Source organism: Aythya marila (genome assembly GCF_965140915.1).
Source record: "Aythya marila genome assembly, chromosome: 1".
Classification (NCBI taxonomy): Eukaryota; Metazoa; Chordata; class Aves; order Anseriformes; family Anatidae; genus Aythya; species Aythya marila.
The window spans coordinates 183,074,551-183,090,658 of record NC_139042.1 but is presented as its reverse complement, the minus strand read 5'-3'; the positions used below and the strand labels follow the sequence as shown (position 1 = coordinate 183,090,658).

At 39.8% G+C, this 16,108-nt stretch overlaps 1 protein-coding gene across 1 annotated transcript in view; it reads left to right on the top strand.

Moving 5' to 3' along the window:
* FAM3C (FAM3 metabolism regulating signaling molecule C) overlaps positions 1–16,108 on the top strand; it is a 31,781-nt gene that overhangs the window by 1,419 nt on the left and 14,254 nt on the right. The window contains exons 2-3 of the mRNA XM_082755854.1: positions 12,806–12,865; positions 15,423–15,527. Of these exons, the coding sequence (XP_082611980.1) occupies positions 12,853–12,865; positions 15,423–15,527 (118 nt within the window). The 5' untranslated portion in view covers positions 12,806–12,852. The remainder of the gene's footprint in view (positions 1–12,805; positions 12,866–15,422; positions 15,528–16,108) is intronic.

Genomic DNA, 16,108 nt, shown 5'->3' with positions numbered 1-16,108 from the left:
CTGTTTCCAACAGCCCTGAGCCTGTCACCCAGGAAGAGTGCAGAATATAGAGTGAAATAATGAAGTGGACTCACAGTGCCCACAAATTACTGTCTTGCCTCTCTAGGTGCGGCCTGAGTGATTTAGGGCATAGAAGCTCTACATTTAAAGATAATTTTCTCAGTGCTTTAAGAAAAGAGTGACAATATAGAAAGTTTAAATTTAATGGAACTCTGGCAAGCTAATGCTTAAAAAGTGAGCGGTTACTACTGGATAATTTGTTTGTGGTTTTATTCAGAACATTAGCATAATATATGGAAGATGGATTTTTTTTTTTTTGTAAAAGCACAAAACAGATTGGTACTGTGTAAGTTGCAAAAATACCAGTTTGCTTACAGGTTTTCTTGTAGCCTAAAATTAGGTGTCTGTAAGATGAATCCCTAGTGGATAAGGAGATAATTTTCTCTTTAAATGGATATCCTAGTGGATAATGGATAATTTTCTCCTTAAAATTCAAGTTATTGAAGCAGAAGTTGCTATTCATATTCTGTGTAAATTCTGCTTTTTAAATCTGCAGCCCCAGTGAATTCAGCTGATGCATGAGTGTAAGGACTGCAAGTCTTACTGCTTACATCAGTGATCAGTATTTCTGTAAGCTCTAATAGAAGTGATATGTCTGTTCATTTTTTTCCACAAAAATCTGTTAAGGAAGTTTAGGATTTAAGGTATAATTATTGTAAAGCTGCATGTTTTCTCTGCCAGTGGCCTGCTGTATGACCCTGTGACAATCATTTTGCTGTCAGCAGCACCGGAATTATTTTGGTTGTTTTGTCGTTTTGAAGGATCTTGCAGGGAAGTATCATATTTATCTGAATCCAAGACTTCATAAATTCTCAGGTTTACTTTAGGAAAAATGTAATCAGCGATAATGTCAAGAATCTTGCTGTCTTACTTTGTGAGATGGCTAGGTAAATCTAACAACCTGTTGCTGCTGTATTCTGCTCCCTACCACTCCAAAAAGTTGTCTGCTAAACTGGTTGAAATACATTAATTCTCTTTTTACTAGGTTAGCTTTCTTCCTCCTTAGTGAGCGAAATGACATGACTGGGGCTGGAGAAATGATGAGTGGGTCTGTAGCATCTTGACAGCTGAACCCAATTTATTTCTTATATTTTTGTGCTTTGTAGTACTATTCAGACCTGAGGCCTAGTGACGTGGTAGTGGAGAGGAGGAAGTAACTTTAAACTGCTAGTGGTGCTTGAAACCTTGTTTCTTCAGTAACAGAACTTTCAACTTGGATGGATGTTCAGACATTTACAATCAATGTTTTGGTGCTCCTGGCTTCCAGCTTCATCTTCTAAAAAGTTGTGTCTAACCATGAATCCAAGCAGAGCCTCATCATGGTTTTCTTAATGGTATATGGATACTGGGAGTACTTAGATTTATTTTTTCTTGAAGTAAGTAAGTCTTGTTTTGCATAACTTGTGTCTTTAATCCTGCCCTTTATTCATTTATTTATTTTTATTTTTTTTTTTTTTTTTTGCATCTCCCTGTGACTTAATGTTATCTACAAATTTAAAAAGCATAACGCTATTCAGTAGTCCAGGTTATTAATGCCGATGTTGAATACTGATTTACCCAGGTTTATTGAAATTCAGTCACACTTAAGTTCTCACAATGAGCTATCAATAAGTACAATTTGGGGAATTTTACTCCTAATATCTAGCACCATATTTCTGTCATACAAAACTAATTGGTATCTTCATTTGCAGACAGAACTGCAACTTAGTTTTATCCAACTCTTGTTGGAGTTCAGTGCCAAGAGGGTATGGAAGAGTGAAGCAGCTTTGAAGGACTACCAGGACAGAGGGAGTCACTGGAGCAAACTCTCTTGCATTTAGTCCACAGAGCTGCTGAGTCAGTTTTAATGAGAGAAAGTTGCAGAGTGTGTTTATATGTACAAAAGCACAGTAGTTCTCATGAGAATGTCATGAGAGTCCAGTTAAAGTCTTAATTAGCATAGGTGACATTTACAGTTTTCCTTTCTATTTGTAAGACACCCTCTTGTTGTGGCTGGTTAACTTCCGTACCTTCTCCCACCCTCTCAACAGTTGTTGTTTTGTTTTTTTTTTTTTTATATTCAATGAGAGAGAAATGATCTGCTAGCAGCAAAGGCTTTTTTCTTAATCTGTTTGATATCATCAGATACCTGTCATCATTTCACAAACATTTAAGCTGGTGTAAGCCAGTACTACTGCCATTAGAAAGCTTCTGACCTGCTCCCAGACATTTATTTCTGCTTTCAGATCAGTTCAATATTTTTGCAAGTACCAGGTGAGGTAGTTCAGGAAGCTGCTGTGGCTTTTAGTTTGTTTGTTGCTCAGCTGAACATCAGTGAAACCTGAATGCTTTTGAAACTGCTTTTGAGTCATTTCAAGCAGAAGTTTATTACAGGAGTTTTTGTAATAATTGGAGAACTTCTTTTATAATAGTATGTTCCAGAGAGGTGTTTAGAGAATTTCTTTTACAACACTGCATTCCAGAGGGTTATTACAGCATACAGGGACTTCATATCAACATCTCTGTGTAAGCTGTGTATAGGGTCTCACAGTGAGTAAGCTCACAGTGAGTGGTAAGCGCCTTTCTGTCCTCTAGGCATAGTCTTCCTCAAAGGAGCTAATGTTTATTTCATGTTATCACCTTTGGAGAAATTGACAGCATGCAGTAATTCCTATCCAACATAACTTCGCCTTTTCCCATATTGCTCAAAGCTACGATGATGATCCTTAGATTTTAAAATCTCAAAGTGTAGATGATGACCTTGTTGAATCTGATTGTGTGGTGTGCACCTGTTGATGACTAAGTATTAAAATACACAGTGTATATATCATGTAAAAAGAGTACAGTTCCCTTAGATTTATTTTTATGTGAAATTAATTCATTTCACCTATGGCTTGTGTGCTTGGTACTGGTAGGTGGAAGCTTTCACCCAGTCAGGATCTAGGTCATGGACCCTTGTTCTAGTCCCTTAGTCTGTAGTATTTCTTGCTGTCTCTTTGTATCTTGAACAGGAAGAAGTGAGCCAGTATGGAGCTATAAGGGACCACACAACTGACTTCCTCTTTTTTTAAGCGTGTTCCACCTCATCTTTCACAAGTGGTGGTCTGTTCAGTGCTAATATGGACCAGCAGCAAGGGCTCACCTGTACTACAGGAGTACTGTGGCTCTAAGCATGCCGTGCAGGGGCAGGTTGGAGGCTGTGTCACTGGCAGCAGTCAGGCATCTCCCATACGAGATACCACCATGTGGGGCCTGTAGGTCTGCTGTAACCCCTCTGCATGTTAGCCCTACTGTGCTGCACCTTCTCCCCAGAGCCCACACCTGACGCTTTCTCTGCAGGGTGCTCCCCTCAACCAGTGGCAACGGGCCAAAGCTAGTGCAGCCTTACCTGGCAGGTGAGAGGATGAGAAGGGGCTCCATGGTGGAGCAGGGGTTTATTTATCCCGTTGAGGAAGAGTAGGGAGAGATACCGTCAGCACTCAGGGCCGTGGCAGTCACCTTGGGGTGCTTTCCTCAGACACATCCCAGTTTTCTACTGAGCAAAGGTTAAAACTCTTCCCCAACATCCAGCCTCCTCAGATCATGCTGACCTTTTGTTAAAGGAGCTGAAATGATTAGTAGTATCTTTTTTTTTTTTTTTTTTTTTTTTTTTCTTTTCTTGTGTCAGCAGCATTGTGGTAGTGTCCCTTGCTGCTGTCATTACCCTTGGTGCTGACTGCCTCGTGAAGTATTTAGGAGCTCCCTGTAGGGCTCTGTCTGCAGCGTCGATGTGCAGCTCCATGGTGAGGTCGTTGTGGTATTCTGTGCAGTATATGAATCTCGCCCATAAGATGATGATATCATTCTGGCATCTTGAAGTTACTGTCTAGAATTGGGTGTGCTTGGGAGAATACTAACGTGGAGGAGCAGACAGTCATTCTGCAGTAAATTTGGACCTATAGAGGAAGTATTTATAATGTTCCTTTTCTGTTCTGCTTTCTTGGTAGCTCTGTTCAAAACAGGCCCCAGCATGAAGTGTTGTGCTGTAACCATAGCCTCAGATGCATTTCTGTGGCAGTCTTGTGTGGTTAAATCAACTCATAGTATTCATTTGTATGAGAATTTTTTTTCAGACCCATAACCTTTCTGTATGGAAGTTCTGTTGAGAGTCCCCCTACATGGCAGAATTCTGACAAAAGGCTTGAGATATGTACATATACATTTATTTTTTTTTAATTGAAAGGAAGATGTGAAAGCCATACATTTGAAATATCTACTGTGTTATGGCAACATGTTGTCTCCAGTGAGACCTGGTGATCTGACAGAAGCATTGCTAAGTTTTATTTCCTCATCGCAGTTGTGGAAAGATTGTACCAATGTTGTTGTCTTATGAAGTCAAGGTAGTGATTTTTTTTTATATATAAAAACAGCAACAACAACAACAACAAACAAAGCTAACAAAAGCAATAAATCAGTAGTTTGGGACTTTTGAAATGGCAATTGCAGCAGTTTTTCAGTTACAAAATAGTGTGTTTCTCATTTGAGAGAAGAAAATGTTAAAATTCACCTTCTCTCTTTTAACTCCTGAGATTTACGCAGTTCTCTGGGGTGAAGTTTGAAAGGAAGTGAGTGAGGCTCAGCAGTTTGTCCATGACAACTTTATCTGAATTTCTCTATGTAATTTTATCTAACCCTTTGAAATACAAGAGCTAATATTCTCTTTAATGAAGAGAAGCAGCTCAGGGACAGTTGACTTTCTTGTGTTTAAACAGTATGGCTTTTAGGGGCCATAACTAAAACCAAATATATATATGGCCCAGTAAATTTTGTGTAATATTTGAGAAGAGACTTCAAAGTACAGTTTGAGAATAGTCAGTTCTTAGTGCTCTGGAAACAGATTGTTTTATGAGGTTCTTTTAATTTCAAGAGGAACATGGGTTGAGTTTAATACTTAGTGCGAAGAGTGCCTTAGTACTTTTATCTTAGGCTTCCCAGGGTTCAGGAGATTTTTCTGTTTGAGATTTTAGGTTTGTGCATTGCCTAAGATGGAAGTACTGCATTGATGCCACTAGCAGAAGAAGCGTGCATGGTCAGTAATTTGGCACCTCCTTTAGGAAGTGTTTGTTTTGCACATCAGGTATCAAAACACTCCCGCAGAGTCACGTTTCTTCTCATGTGTATTTCCATTCTTAGAAGTGAAACCACACACCAGTATTCGCAACATAGGTAAGTCTGCTACTTCTGCATGTCCTGTTTTTAATTTTGGAGTAAGTTCTGGCTTCATGTGCTAAACTTGTCTGGGTTTCATTTGCTGTTGGCAGAAGTAAAGTAAAATCTTGTTTTAACAACCAAACATTTTGGGTCTAATTCAGTGTTTTCTGAATACCAAATTGAATCTTACGCGTACATGGAAGAATACAATTAAGATGGTGTCTTTTTTTTTTTTTTTTTTTTTGTAGGAGAAGTTAATATTTTTGTACGTAACTGCACTTTGTGATAATTTTTGTCTCTAAGGAGAAAAAATATATTAATCCAAAAGTCCAGAAGGTGTTCTGTGTAGACAAACCTTTTGCCAGTGTGGAGTTCTGCCATAATCATGAAGCACTCCTATGAATGTAGGAGTGACTGGAGGGGGGAAAAAAAAAAAAAAAAAAAAAAAAAACACCTCAGAACAGAGATTGTGTTATCAGAAGACACAAATGGTGCATGATTATACAGTAAAATTGAAACTCAGTAGTTACTTATTGAAGATATAATGCTTTTCAATGTCTGCCACTCAGTGCTCTAAGTTCAGTTTCAAATTCATTTAATTTTGTAAAGGTGGCAGAAAAGCTGTCCTTATTCTAGCAGAAGGATAAGCAATCATCTTGGTAAGGAAATGCATCTTGTACTTAAATACAACTTATACTAGAAGCTTGGATTCCTTCTCCAATTTAGACTTGGAATGATTTCTACAGTCTCAGCTGTTTGGTTCACGGCGTATAATTCAGGTTGGCTCAACCACTGGTTTAAAACCAGGGCTCAGATAAGAATAGCTAACGCTATCCCTGAAATATCAGATTCACTGTGTAAATCACTGTGTAATTTTGGGTAGAAAACCACCACCGTTCAGAACTGCTTGAAGACAGCAGACTGAAATACCTATTAACAGAGGCTGGATTAAACAAAGCATTGTTTCACTGGTTGAATTTTGCCAGGTATGAAAAAGTAAAATGGCTTTCTTCTATTTTTTCTGGCAGAAAAGACGTGCCTCTGCTGAGTGCTGAGGAAGGCGGTGTGTGCTGCAGAAAGCAAACACTACCCTAATCTAGTTGTGGCTCAGAAACAAAAACTACTCAAGCGTGTTTTTTTTTTTTTTTTTTTTTTTTTTCTGTAGTACTAATCAATTTTGAAAGCTTATCGAATTGTCATTCAGTGTACTTGGTAACACTATAGATAGCATTGAGATATGCTTGGTAATGCTCTGCGTATTGACAGATGTAGTAGATAAAAAGAGGGATAATGTTATTTGACCATTTTCAAAAATTTACAATCTTCTAAGTACTGCTTAGGGGAGAGAAAAAATCCATCTGAATTTAATTCAAAGCATCTCAAGCTGATACACATTTAGTATTACTTAAATCTGTGTGCAGATTTGCATATAAGCGGATAGAAATATGGGGGTGATAGTGAATGGGACATTAACTCGCGCCTCGTGGACTACCTCGGTTATGGAAGCCTTTCTCTCAGTTCTCTGGAGTTCTCTGATGATTCACAATCTTCTTTTCCTTGTTCTTCCTTGTAGTTAGGACTTTTTTTTAATCATTTTGTCTACAATTAGGCAGACAGCAGTGGGTGGATATTAAGAATACAGTCCATCTCAGCATCTTTTAAAACAGTTTTTAAATTCTACCTTGGTGGTAAGAGACAAGGGTGCCTGTTCAGTGTTCCTCTCTTCGCTGTCATGCTTCCTTGCAAAGCAAACCCAATTCTTTTAGCCCTTTAGTTGTTTTATTTAGGCCACGTAATGGTTATCTAGACTCTGCCATTTGGGGATTATGCTTTAAGATAAATTTAGACAAAAATACATACGGGGTCTCAACGAAAAGTCTAGATGGCACGTAGGCACAGCACAATAATTGCTTTTTGTTTAGCACACAGCAGTCCTACTGGTGCGGTTCGCAACGAGCAGTTCCGTTTTTGCAGCAGTCCCACATCATCGACCCTAATATTAGCTGCTATATTCCCTCAGATCCTTTTCTTTACTGCTGCCTCTTTAGTTGCACTTGATGTCCTTTTTGAATTGTGCTTTCTGGTTTGTTAAATACCACTGCTGATTTATTTGGACCTTCTTCTAATCAACTATGCTCAGAATTCAAAATTATCATGACCTTCTAAATTCTTGCTTCTCATCTCTGTTTTCTTGTGTCTTTCATAAATATTATCTACACCCGTTATCAAATTGCTAATAGAAATGGGAATGAAGTAGACTGATTTGTTTCGTATTATTCATAAAGAACATTTATTGCAATCCTGTTTAAAAAACAAACAAAGCAAAAAAACAACAACAACAAAGACTTAAAAACAGCAGTAGACTGCAAGTGGCCAAAGCTTTAAAACACAGTAAGTAGGGCAGAGGCTGTGCACAAATGTACCCTGCATCATGCGCTCCACAGCACTTGTCTCTGGGCAAGAGCATTGAGCAGGGCTGATAAAGAATTGACCAGACTGAACTGAATTCATCTCAGTACAGAAACCTGGACTTCATTCAGTGTTGTCAGCGTGCCTCTATGTGTTTGTTCGTATTTTAACGACTGCTGTACTTGACACTGTTTCCTCTTACACCCTGATTCTTGGAAGCAAACAGCTTGCTTGATATGATTACCATATCTAATACATGAACACAGAAAGAATCCAATTTGCATGTTGGAAACTGTATATCAGCTAATAAAGCACAATGACAATTTGTTTGGCAGGAATGTAAGCTGATCGTTTTCCTAAATGAAGTTATATTGTAACTTCCACGTGTGGAGTATCTGGCAGACTTTCCTCAAGAGTGGTGTGTTACTTCTGAAAACAGCTATCTGCTGCTCCACTGACCGAAGCTAGCATTCTTATATAAAAGCACGTATGCAGTAGCTAAGTTGATACATATTCTGAGCTCATCGGATTTGCGTTGTGTCTGTCATCCCCACCCAAGTTAATCAAGCAGTGGAGCAGCAAACCAGAAATCCACTGAAGGCTGAAACCGAGTGAGTGGTAAAATAAAATGAAGTTGGAGAAGGCGCTTTTCTCTCTTCCTTTTTTCTGTAAGCTGCTGTTTCATGTTTGTTTCTTCCGTTATGTCAAGCTTTGTCTGGCTTTTTTTTGCTGCCGTAGAGTTTGCTGCTTGGGAAGGCTTTGGCACTGGAAATCACAACATCTGGAAACTGCCCCTGCCGTGGGTCAAAGTGCAATCCACAAGGATGGGTGTGGAGGAGAAAAAAGCAACCAGTAACCTCAGCTCCCAACTGTCTTTCCACAAACCCACTCCCTAGTACTTTGCAGCCAGAATAAATAGCTCTCTTCTGCATGGATGGACGCGCAGCTCCATGCAGCGAGCTGGTCAACGAAATGCCGGCATTCAGAAAATGTTTATAACCTGTAAGTTCTTGGCTTCTCCAGTTCAGTGAGCTATCTTCTTGTTCCTACTCTAGAGGGGTTGAGTTAGCCATGTGCTGCTCTGTGCTGAAGGAAGAGGTTTCTAAACTCGCAGATACGGCAGAACCAACTTCCTGCCCAGTTGCTGTTTCTCTGCTACTTTTTTTCAGTGAGCACATCATACTCTGTCAGTTCAGAGAGAAATTTTGCATCACTTTAAGTAACAAAGCATACCCCTCATGTTTTGTACCGTTCAATATTTCACCTTTACATGCTGGATTTTTATCCTCATAGCTGTGCTGACTGCCTGGTTTTGGCTGAAGTGTAATGTCATCTAGACCTTACAGGAGGAAAAAGTCTTCAACAGATGTGTTTGTTGTGAAGAGAAGACACATCTGCACCGTTAGTGCTGAGTGGGATCATAGGAAGAGGACAGCGTATTCGTCTGGCACCATTACAAGTTGCACGGGATTCCTTTTGATAAAGTACGAATATTAGAAATTTAGTGGAATATAGGAAAATCACAGTGGTGCCCATCTTGTGGGTGAGTGCCAAGTACAGAGATGTGACTGTGCCATTTATAACTAGAGTTTATTCTGTTGGGACACCTGGATGGTAGATGTAAACTTGTAGTTTTTACCCCTTACTCCAATACACCACCCTGGGAAATAATAACTTCCTTTCTCATGAAGCAGAGAAAAACCAGCATCTGAAAGCACTGGTTTTACGTTCTTCTGCAGATACCTTTTTATTTCAGGAAACTCGGTACCGCATGTGAGGGATTTATTGGTATCTTTCCACCATCCCAGTTTTGTACCTTGCCTGATGGACTGATGAGTTCTGCACTGAGGAAAATCTGAAGAAAAACAAATTCCACGTTTCACAGTCGTGCACTACAGTGCATCCCCAAACCCCCATTTATAGAGCTGTTGATCCCTTCTGTTGCCTGTTTCATGGTGCTCCCCTGTCTCTCTCTTCTGTAAAGGGGTCTGCTTTACTCACCCGCCTGTGCATCCTCGTGTAGGCTGCACCTCCTGGGTGCTAAACATGGTAAATAAGGGCCCTGTTGGCTGCCCAGCAGAAATAAATCCTGTTAACATAGTAATGAAGTGGTTACTTACATTATCAGATGTTTGTAAGGCCGCAAGATATTTTGGTTGTAATTCTACTGTCCTTGCTTGATTGGGATGTTTTGTCAAAGAGGACAAAAACAGTGGTGATGCTTTTTAGTTTATTTTAGTCTGTTTTGGTGGTGGTGGGATTTTAAGCTAATTTCTAAAGCATTTGAAAGAATGTTGTTGCTGCTGGTTCTGTGCATCTGAGTCTAGTTCTTTTTTTTTTTTTTTTTTTTTTTTTGGGGGGGGTGGGGAGAAGAGAAGAGAACTTAGAAGAGTTCTGTATGTGAACTTTTAAATGAGTTTCTAATATCAGTTGGGCCCTGATTTTAATCATTTGTCTTGTTGCTTGAAGGCGTTTCCCTAACAGTGTAACATCACTGCAGAAATGGAAGCAAGATGAATGTTGTGGGTTCTGCTTGTGCAGGCCTATAGAAGTAAGGCATTGTATATCATATGTAAAATGCCCAGTCATGGTCCTTTAATACCTTTTCATACAATAAGTCTTCCACTGGAAGAAGATTCAGTGGTTGTAGAATATAGAATATATGTGGGCATAAATAAAATGGATATACTGCGTCCATAGTATGCTATGAAATTTCCCTTGTATAACCTTAGTATTCAAAGACGCTTGTCTGCTCTTCAGTTTTTACATTGATACTTATTTTTCAAATTCTCATGGAATATAAATATTTCTATACTTGATCTCTTGTTTGTTTGTTTGTTTGCTTTTTCCCTCCTGTGTTTGTATAATATCAGGTTTTCCTCCCTGGCATAGACTCTGAGAACTACTGCATTTGGTTTTGATGATCTTCTCAAATGATTTGTGTTTTCTGACTTTTTGTTCATGTTTCAAATAATTTCTAAAGATAGTATTTTTGATGGTATTCAGAATCACGATATAGGAGCACAGAGCATTAGGGATGCTGCAGGTTTTGTGATAGGTGGGTGTGGGACAGCTACTGCAATGAAAGTGATGATTTCTTACATGTTTTCAAGTTCAGCCTTAGTGTAGGTGATGCAGCGTCATCAGTGAATGCCAATAGTTTTTTACTGCAGTAAGTGCAATCACTTATGCAGTAAAATGATCTGGACTGATCTGGATAGGCTGGACCCATGGGCTGAGGTTGACTGTCTGAAGTTCAACAAGGCCAGGTGCTGGGTCCTGCACCTGGGGTGCAATAACTCCAAGCAGATCAACAGGCTGGGAGAGGAGTGGTTGGAAAGCTGCCTGGCAGAGAAGGACCTGGAAGTATTGGTTGATAGTCGGCTGAATATGAGCCAGCAGTGTGCTCTGGTGGCCAAGAAGGCCAACGGCATCCTGGCTTGTATCAGGAACAGTGTGACCAGCAGGGCTAGGGAGGTGATCGTCCCCCTGTACTCGGCTCTGGTGAGGCCGCACCTCGAGTACTGTGTTCAGTTTTGGGCCCCTCGCTACAAGAAGGACATCGAGGTGCACGAACAAGTCCAGAGAAGGGCGACGAAGCTGGTGAGGGGCCTGGAGAATAAGTCCTACGAGGAGTGGCTGAGGGAGCTGGGCTTGTTCAGCCTGGATAAGAGGAGGCTCAGGGGCGACCTTATCGCTCTCTATAGGTACCTCAAGGGAGGCTGTAGTGAGGTGGGGGTTGGCCTGTTCTCCCACATGCCTGGTGACAGGACGAGGGGGAATGGGCTTAAGTTGCGCCAGGGAAGTTTTAGGTTGGATGTTAGGAAGAACTTCTTTACTGAAAGGGTTGTGAGGCACTGGAACAGGCTGCCCAGGGAAGTGGTGGAGTCACCATCCCTGGAGGTCTTTAAAAGACGTTTAGATGTAGAGCTTAGGGATATGGTTTAGTGGGGACTGCTAGCGTTAGGTCAGAGGTTGGACTCGATGATCTTGAGGTCTCTTCCAACCTAGAAATTCTGTGATTCTGTGAAAATGCAAATTCAGAAACAGATTACTATTACAGAGTGTTCCGTTTCTGAATGCCTCATGGATTTCTGAAAGTAACCGAGAGCTCTCCTTGCTTATGATCATAATAACAGAGGAGATGGTGTATGCTACCTGATCTGTTCTGCTTCCAACCAAAATCTCACTTTGGTTCATTAAAAAATAAATGTTTACATGCTTAAACTATCTAAATATTGTAAAAGGAATTGCAGTGTCTCTAATGGCCCTGTGGTAGGCTACCGTGACAGACCACAAGACCATACGGTGTTCGCCATACGTGCTTTGCTCAGATACCACGTCAGCACCGTGGGTGCCCAGCGGTCAGCTGCTTTGCTTTGTGCTTCTCAAATCAGGAGTAAGGGGAGGCTTGGCACAGAAGATGCCCCAGCTCAGTGAGGTTTGGGCCTAGTGTGGCTGAGGACAGTGTTATCACCCAGAGAGCAGCAGCACTATTGTAGGCAGAGCCCAAGGGATGCTGAGAAGGTAGAGGGGGTGGTGGTAGTCTTTGAGGAGAGCCCATGTAGGCTGTGGCATCTTTGACTTCATGCGGTGGCAAGCTCTTCTAACAAGAAACTTTTGAGTACTTACGTGGCTTTTGCTTCTAGGCAATGATTTTTAGCTTACCCTGAAATAGTCAATTCTAGCATTGTTGCTTCTGCCACCGTTAGCCATAACGTGAATCTCCTGGATGCTGCTGTGAATGACAGATGTGTTACTGCATTTCTGTAATACGTGGGTCTTGCAGTTCCATTGAATGCCTTATGCCAAAGAACCAAGTGCTTATATCTTTTCTCTAATATGGTTTGTTATGTTAGGTTACCAAATAGCAACTTAACATCAAAAAGTCAATAGGATTTTGGAGCAATGCAGATCAATTGCTGGCTTTTTGATTTGATGAAATGAAAGTAATGGTTTTAAGATGGCTTGTTTCATGGAGTAACAAATGAAAGTGATACATCAGAGATCCATCATGAATCTTCTTTACTGTTAGTGTGAAGATGTAACTATATTGTGCAATCATCACTACTGGTTAGAAAATCCACGCTGTTTTTATAGTTAACTCATCATAAAAGTGCTAATTTGGCTGTAATTGCAATGGTGTGCTTTTTTTTTCCCCCCATAGGTGGCTTTTTGAATGCATTAGTATCATTTCCTGGCTGAAGATTAAAAATGAGAATAGCAGGTAAGCATGCGTGCTGAAATCGGACTTCTGTCAGTTGTGAAACAAGCTGTAGACAGCAGTAACAAGTTGTGATGATAATATAAGGTTTTAAAATAAGCATAATTGGCAGAACAAGCATTGCTATTCTATTTAACCGGAACCTGTTTTGGAATTTGTGATAGTTTAAAAGCAAACAGCTGGTTACAACACTTCCTTCAGCTGATCCGCAGTGACAGTTTAAGATATCGTGATGTGATCTAACTTGGCTGCTAACTGTAAGATGATGAAGGAGCAAGGAAATGGTCAGTTGATGGCTTATGCAATTTCTTCTCTGTCCCACGCTGCAACAAAAAGTTCCATGCACCTCTACAACGTAGTGGCTTCCTGAATGGCGATGAGGAGGTTGAAAGCTATAAAAAGCCTTTAGTAGAGGTGTTACTTCAGTACAGTGTTTGAGAAGCTGATTTGACTTGACAGAAGGTACAGCTGTTATTAAAAAATAATATTATAAGAAAATATTATTTTAGACACTTTCTTGCAGTAGAATAGCCTGCTACATCTGTGTGGCAGTTGAGCAGGATTTGCATTCTGATGCACTGCACTTTAATCAAAAGTGGTAGTGGTGGTTGTGTTGCAGAAGGATCACCTTTTGGCTTTCCTAGGAAACAGTGACATCCTCTTTTCCAAGAGGGTTGCATGTTAATGTTATTGATGAATTAAACTAGTCCTGATTTTTAAGGTTGTTGTTACTCAGTGTACTTACAGAATATCAGTAAGTATAACTGTGAGCAACCCGTTAAAGCAAAGCTGATAAAGAACTGGGAGAATGCTGTGATTTTTAGAAGACTGCCAAATCACCTGGAAGATGGTTGACTTTCCCCAACCTCTTCTTGTCTTCCAGCTAACTACTTTTGTCACTAAAACCTACAGACAAAGTTTTGATGGTTCATATAGAATGTGTAACCTGTAGCAAACAGGTTTGTTTTGGTTCAAATACTACACGAATATTCAAGGAGATTTCTTACCTCCCACTTAAAGGGAGCACTTAAAATTCAGTTGGAAGGGTCAGACTATAGATGGAGAGGAAGGTTAATACTCATACCGAGTACTTGTTCATCTCGCCTACCATGTACTGAAACCTCAGGCTTTTCAATTACCACTTGCTATGTGACTCATTCCAAAATCTGGTACCATCTTGTCTTTTTGAGCAAATGTTGCTTTGAAGCCCTTTCTTTTCCACTTCTTAATTTATGTTCCAATCATCTGTTTCCCTTCAAATGCATTTATCTTTGGAGCTTCAGTGTAATGTTTTTAAATTAAGTTTCTATCTGTGTTTTCCAACATAGTAGTATGTATAAATTCACACATGTGAAATGGGAGAGGAAGTCCAAACTGCAAGCAAAGTCTTTTTCTTCTTCTGTCTTTTTTAGCCTTTGGAAGGATTGATTAACAACTTTCATCCTTCTGAAGGCTGAGTAATCTGTCTATTTTAAATTTTTCTGAACAGACTCATCTAAGATTGCAGGAGTGCATTTTTTTTTTCTGAACAGTTTATTTGGATGGCCATCTGAGAAAAAAGTGTGCCGTAGTATTGCTTCTTTCAAACAGTTTGACATACTGAGGTGAGACAGGAAGGTGAGATAAAGCAGACACTTCCTCACCTAACATGTCTGACAGTCATTAATTTACAAGAATCTAAGAACAGATTTTTTTAAAATATATTGAAAATGATGTTAGAAAATGGCAGGGTTCCATTTCAGATTTAAATCGCTGTGGTTGTGTTCTTCCAGCTCTTTTTCTTGGAGGTGGCTTGACTGCTCAGCACTGGAGTAAGTTAAGCTTGTTAAAATTTCAAGCCATCTGAGACCATAACATATTAAAAGGGGCAGGGGTGAGGAACTGCTTTTTATTACTTTTTAAGATCATTAAAGTTTTCTAACTCTTGTCGAAGGCCTGTAATTTTTTTTTTTATTGTTATTTTTACGTAATGCTCAGGCCTGACTGACCAAGGGAGACAAGCTATGTTATATCAGCAGATTCCTAATCCCTCACTCTGGTTTATTTGTTAAAACTGAGGTATCTCAATCTGAGGGGGGAAAAAAGAAAGGGAGTATTCGTGAACAGTGAGAAGCAAACACAGGGCTAAGAACAGGGAAGTGCGATGGAGAGGGCAGGACTTCCCACTTGGACAGCAGCCACTAAAATCAGCTAAGTTCATCTTGTTAAGCTGGGTTTCCACAGAAAAGTATGTGGTTTCTCCTGGCTGCTGAGGTGTGTTGGTAAACCGTGATGTCAGAGAGGCGTGAAGATTGGAGAAAGAACAAGGTGAGTTTTCATGGCTGAGAGCAGGGTACGTCTGGTGTAGCAACCTGGTGAAGTGGCTCAGTTGCATTTTACATCACAATGTTGTTTTTTGTGCAGATTACTGTTTGGTGAGTCCACAATTCCTCATTGTGTTTCTGAATTCGTCTTGATGTCACACTATACAAATTTCACATGTAGTTGATTTTGATAAACTTATTATTGTCATTTACAGATAATTCTTTTAAAAACTGTTTTTTTCTCCACTTCTGAATAGGTGCTGCGAAGTTGGTGGTAGTTGTAGCAATATTTTTATTGACATTTTATGTCATATCTCAAGTGTTGGAAATAAAAATGGAAGCAAACTTAGGACACATATTTGGTAAGTGATAAGTCCCTGTTTTCTGCAACCATCTGTTAATAGTTATTTGAGCCGTAATCAAGAATAGCATATTCTTTTACTGTAGGCTTGAATTAAGCTCTTACGAATTTTGAGTATTTTAATACTATTGTCCATATGAAATATTTAACCTACTTCATTAATCAGTTTGATTCTCTCACCTTCCAAGTATGCACACATTTTTACCGCTTTTTTTTTTTTTTTTTCGTGCTGGTAATTACAGTCACAGTCTGGGTTTGTAAACTCTGTGACTTGAATGATGTCTCGGGAATTCTGCACTCTGCCTTTCTGTTGCTTATGCACTTTAAAATTCCGTGCTTTGGGTGGGATTTTTTTGTTTGTGTAGTTACACTGCCATGTGCAATAATCAAAACATTTCAGATGTGCTGAGTTCTGTGCAGAAAATAATTACCAGCTTAGATGATGTAAAATTAAGGGTATTTGTTTTGAACCAACTTTATCTTGAAAGGGACTTTTCAGTTTGGGCACATGGATAGGGTTCATGCTGTATAACTCAGCTTACTGCAGTGTGGTCATACATCTGAACCGGTCACCAGTGGCAT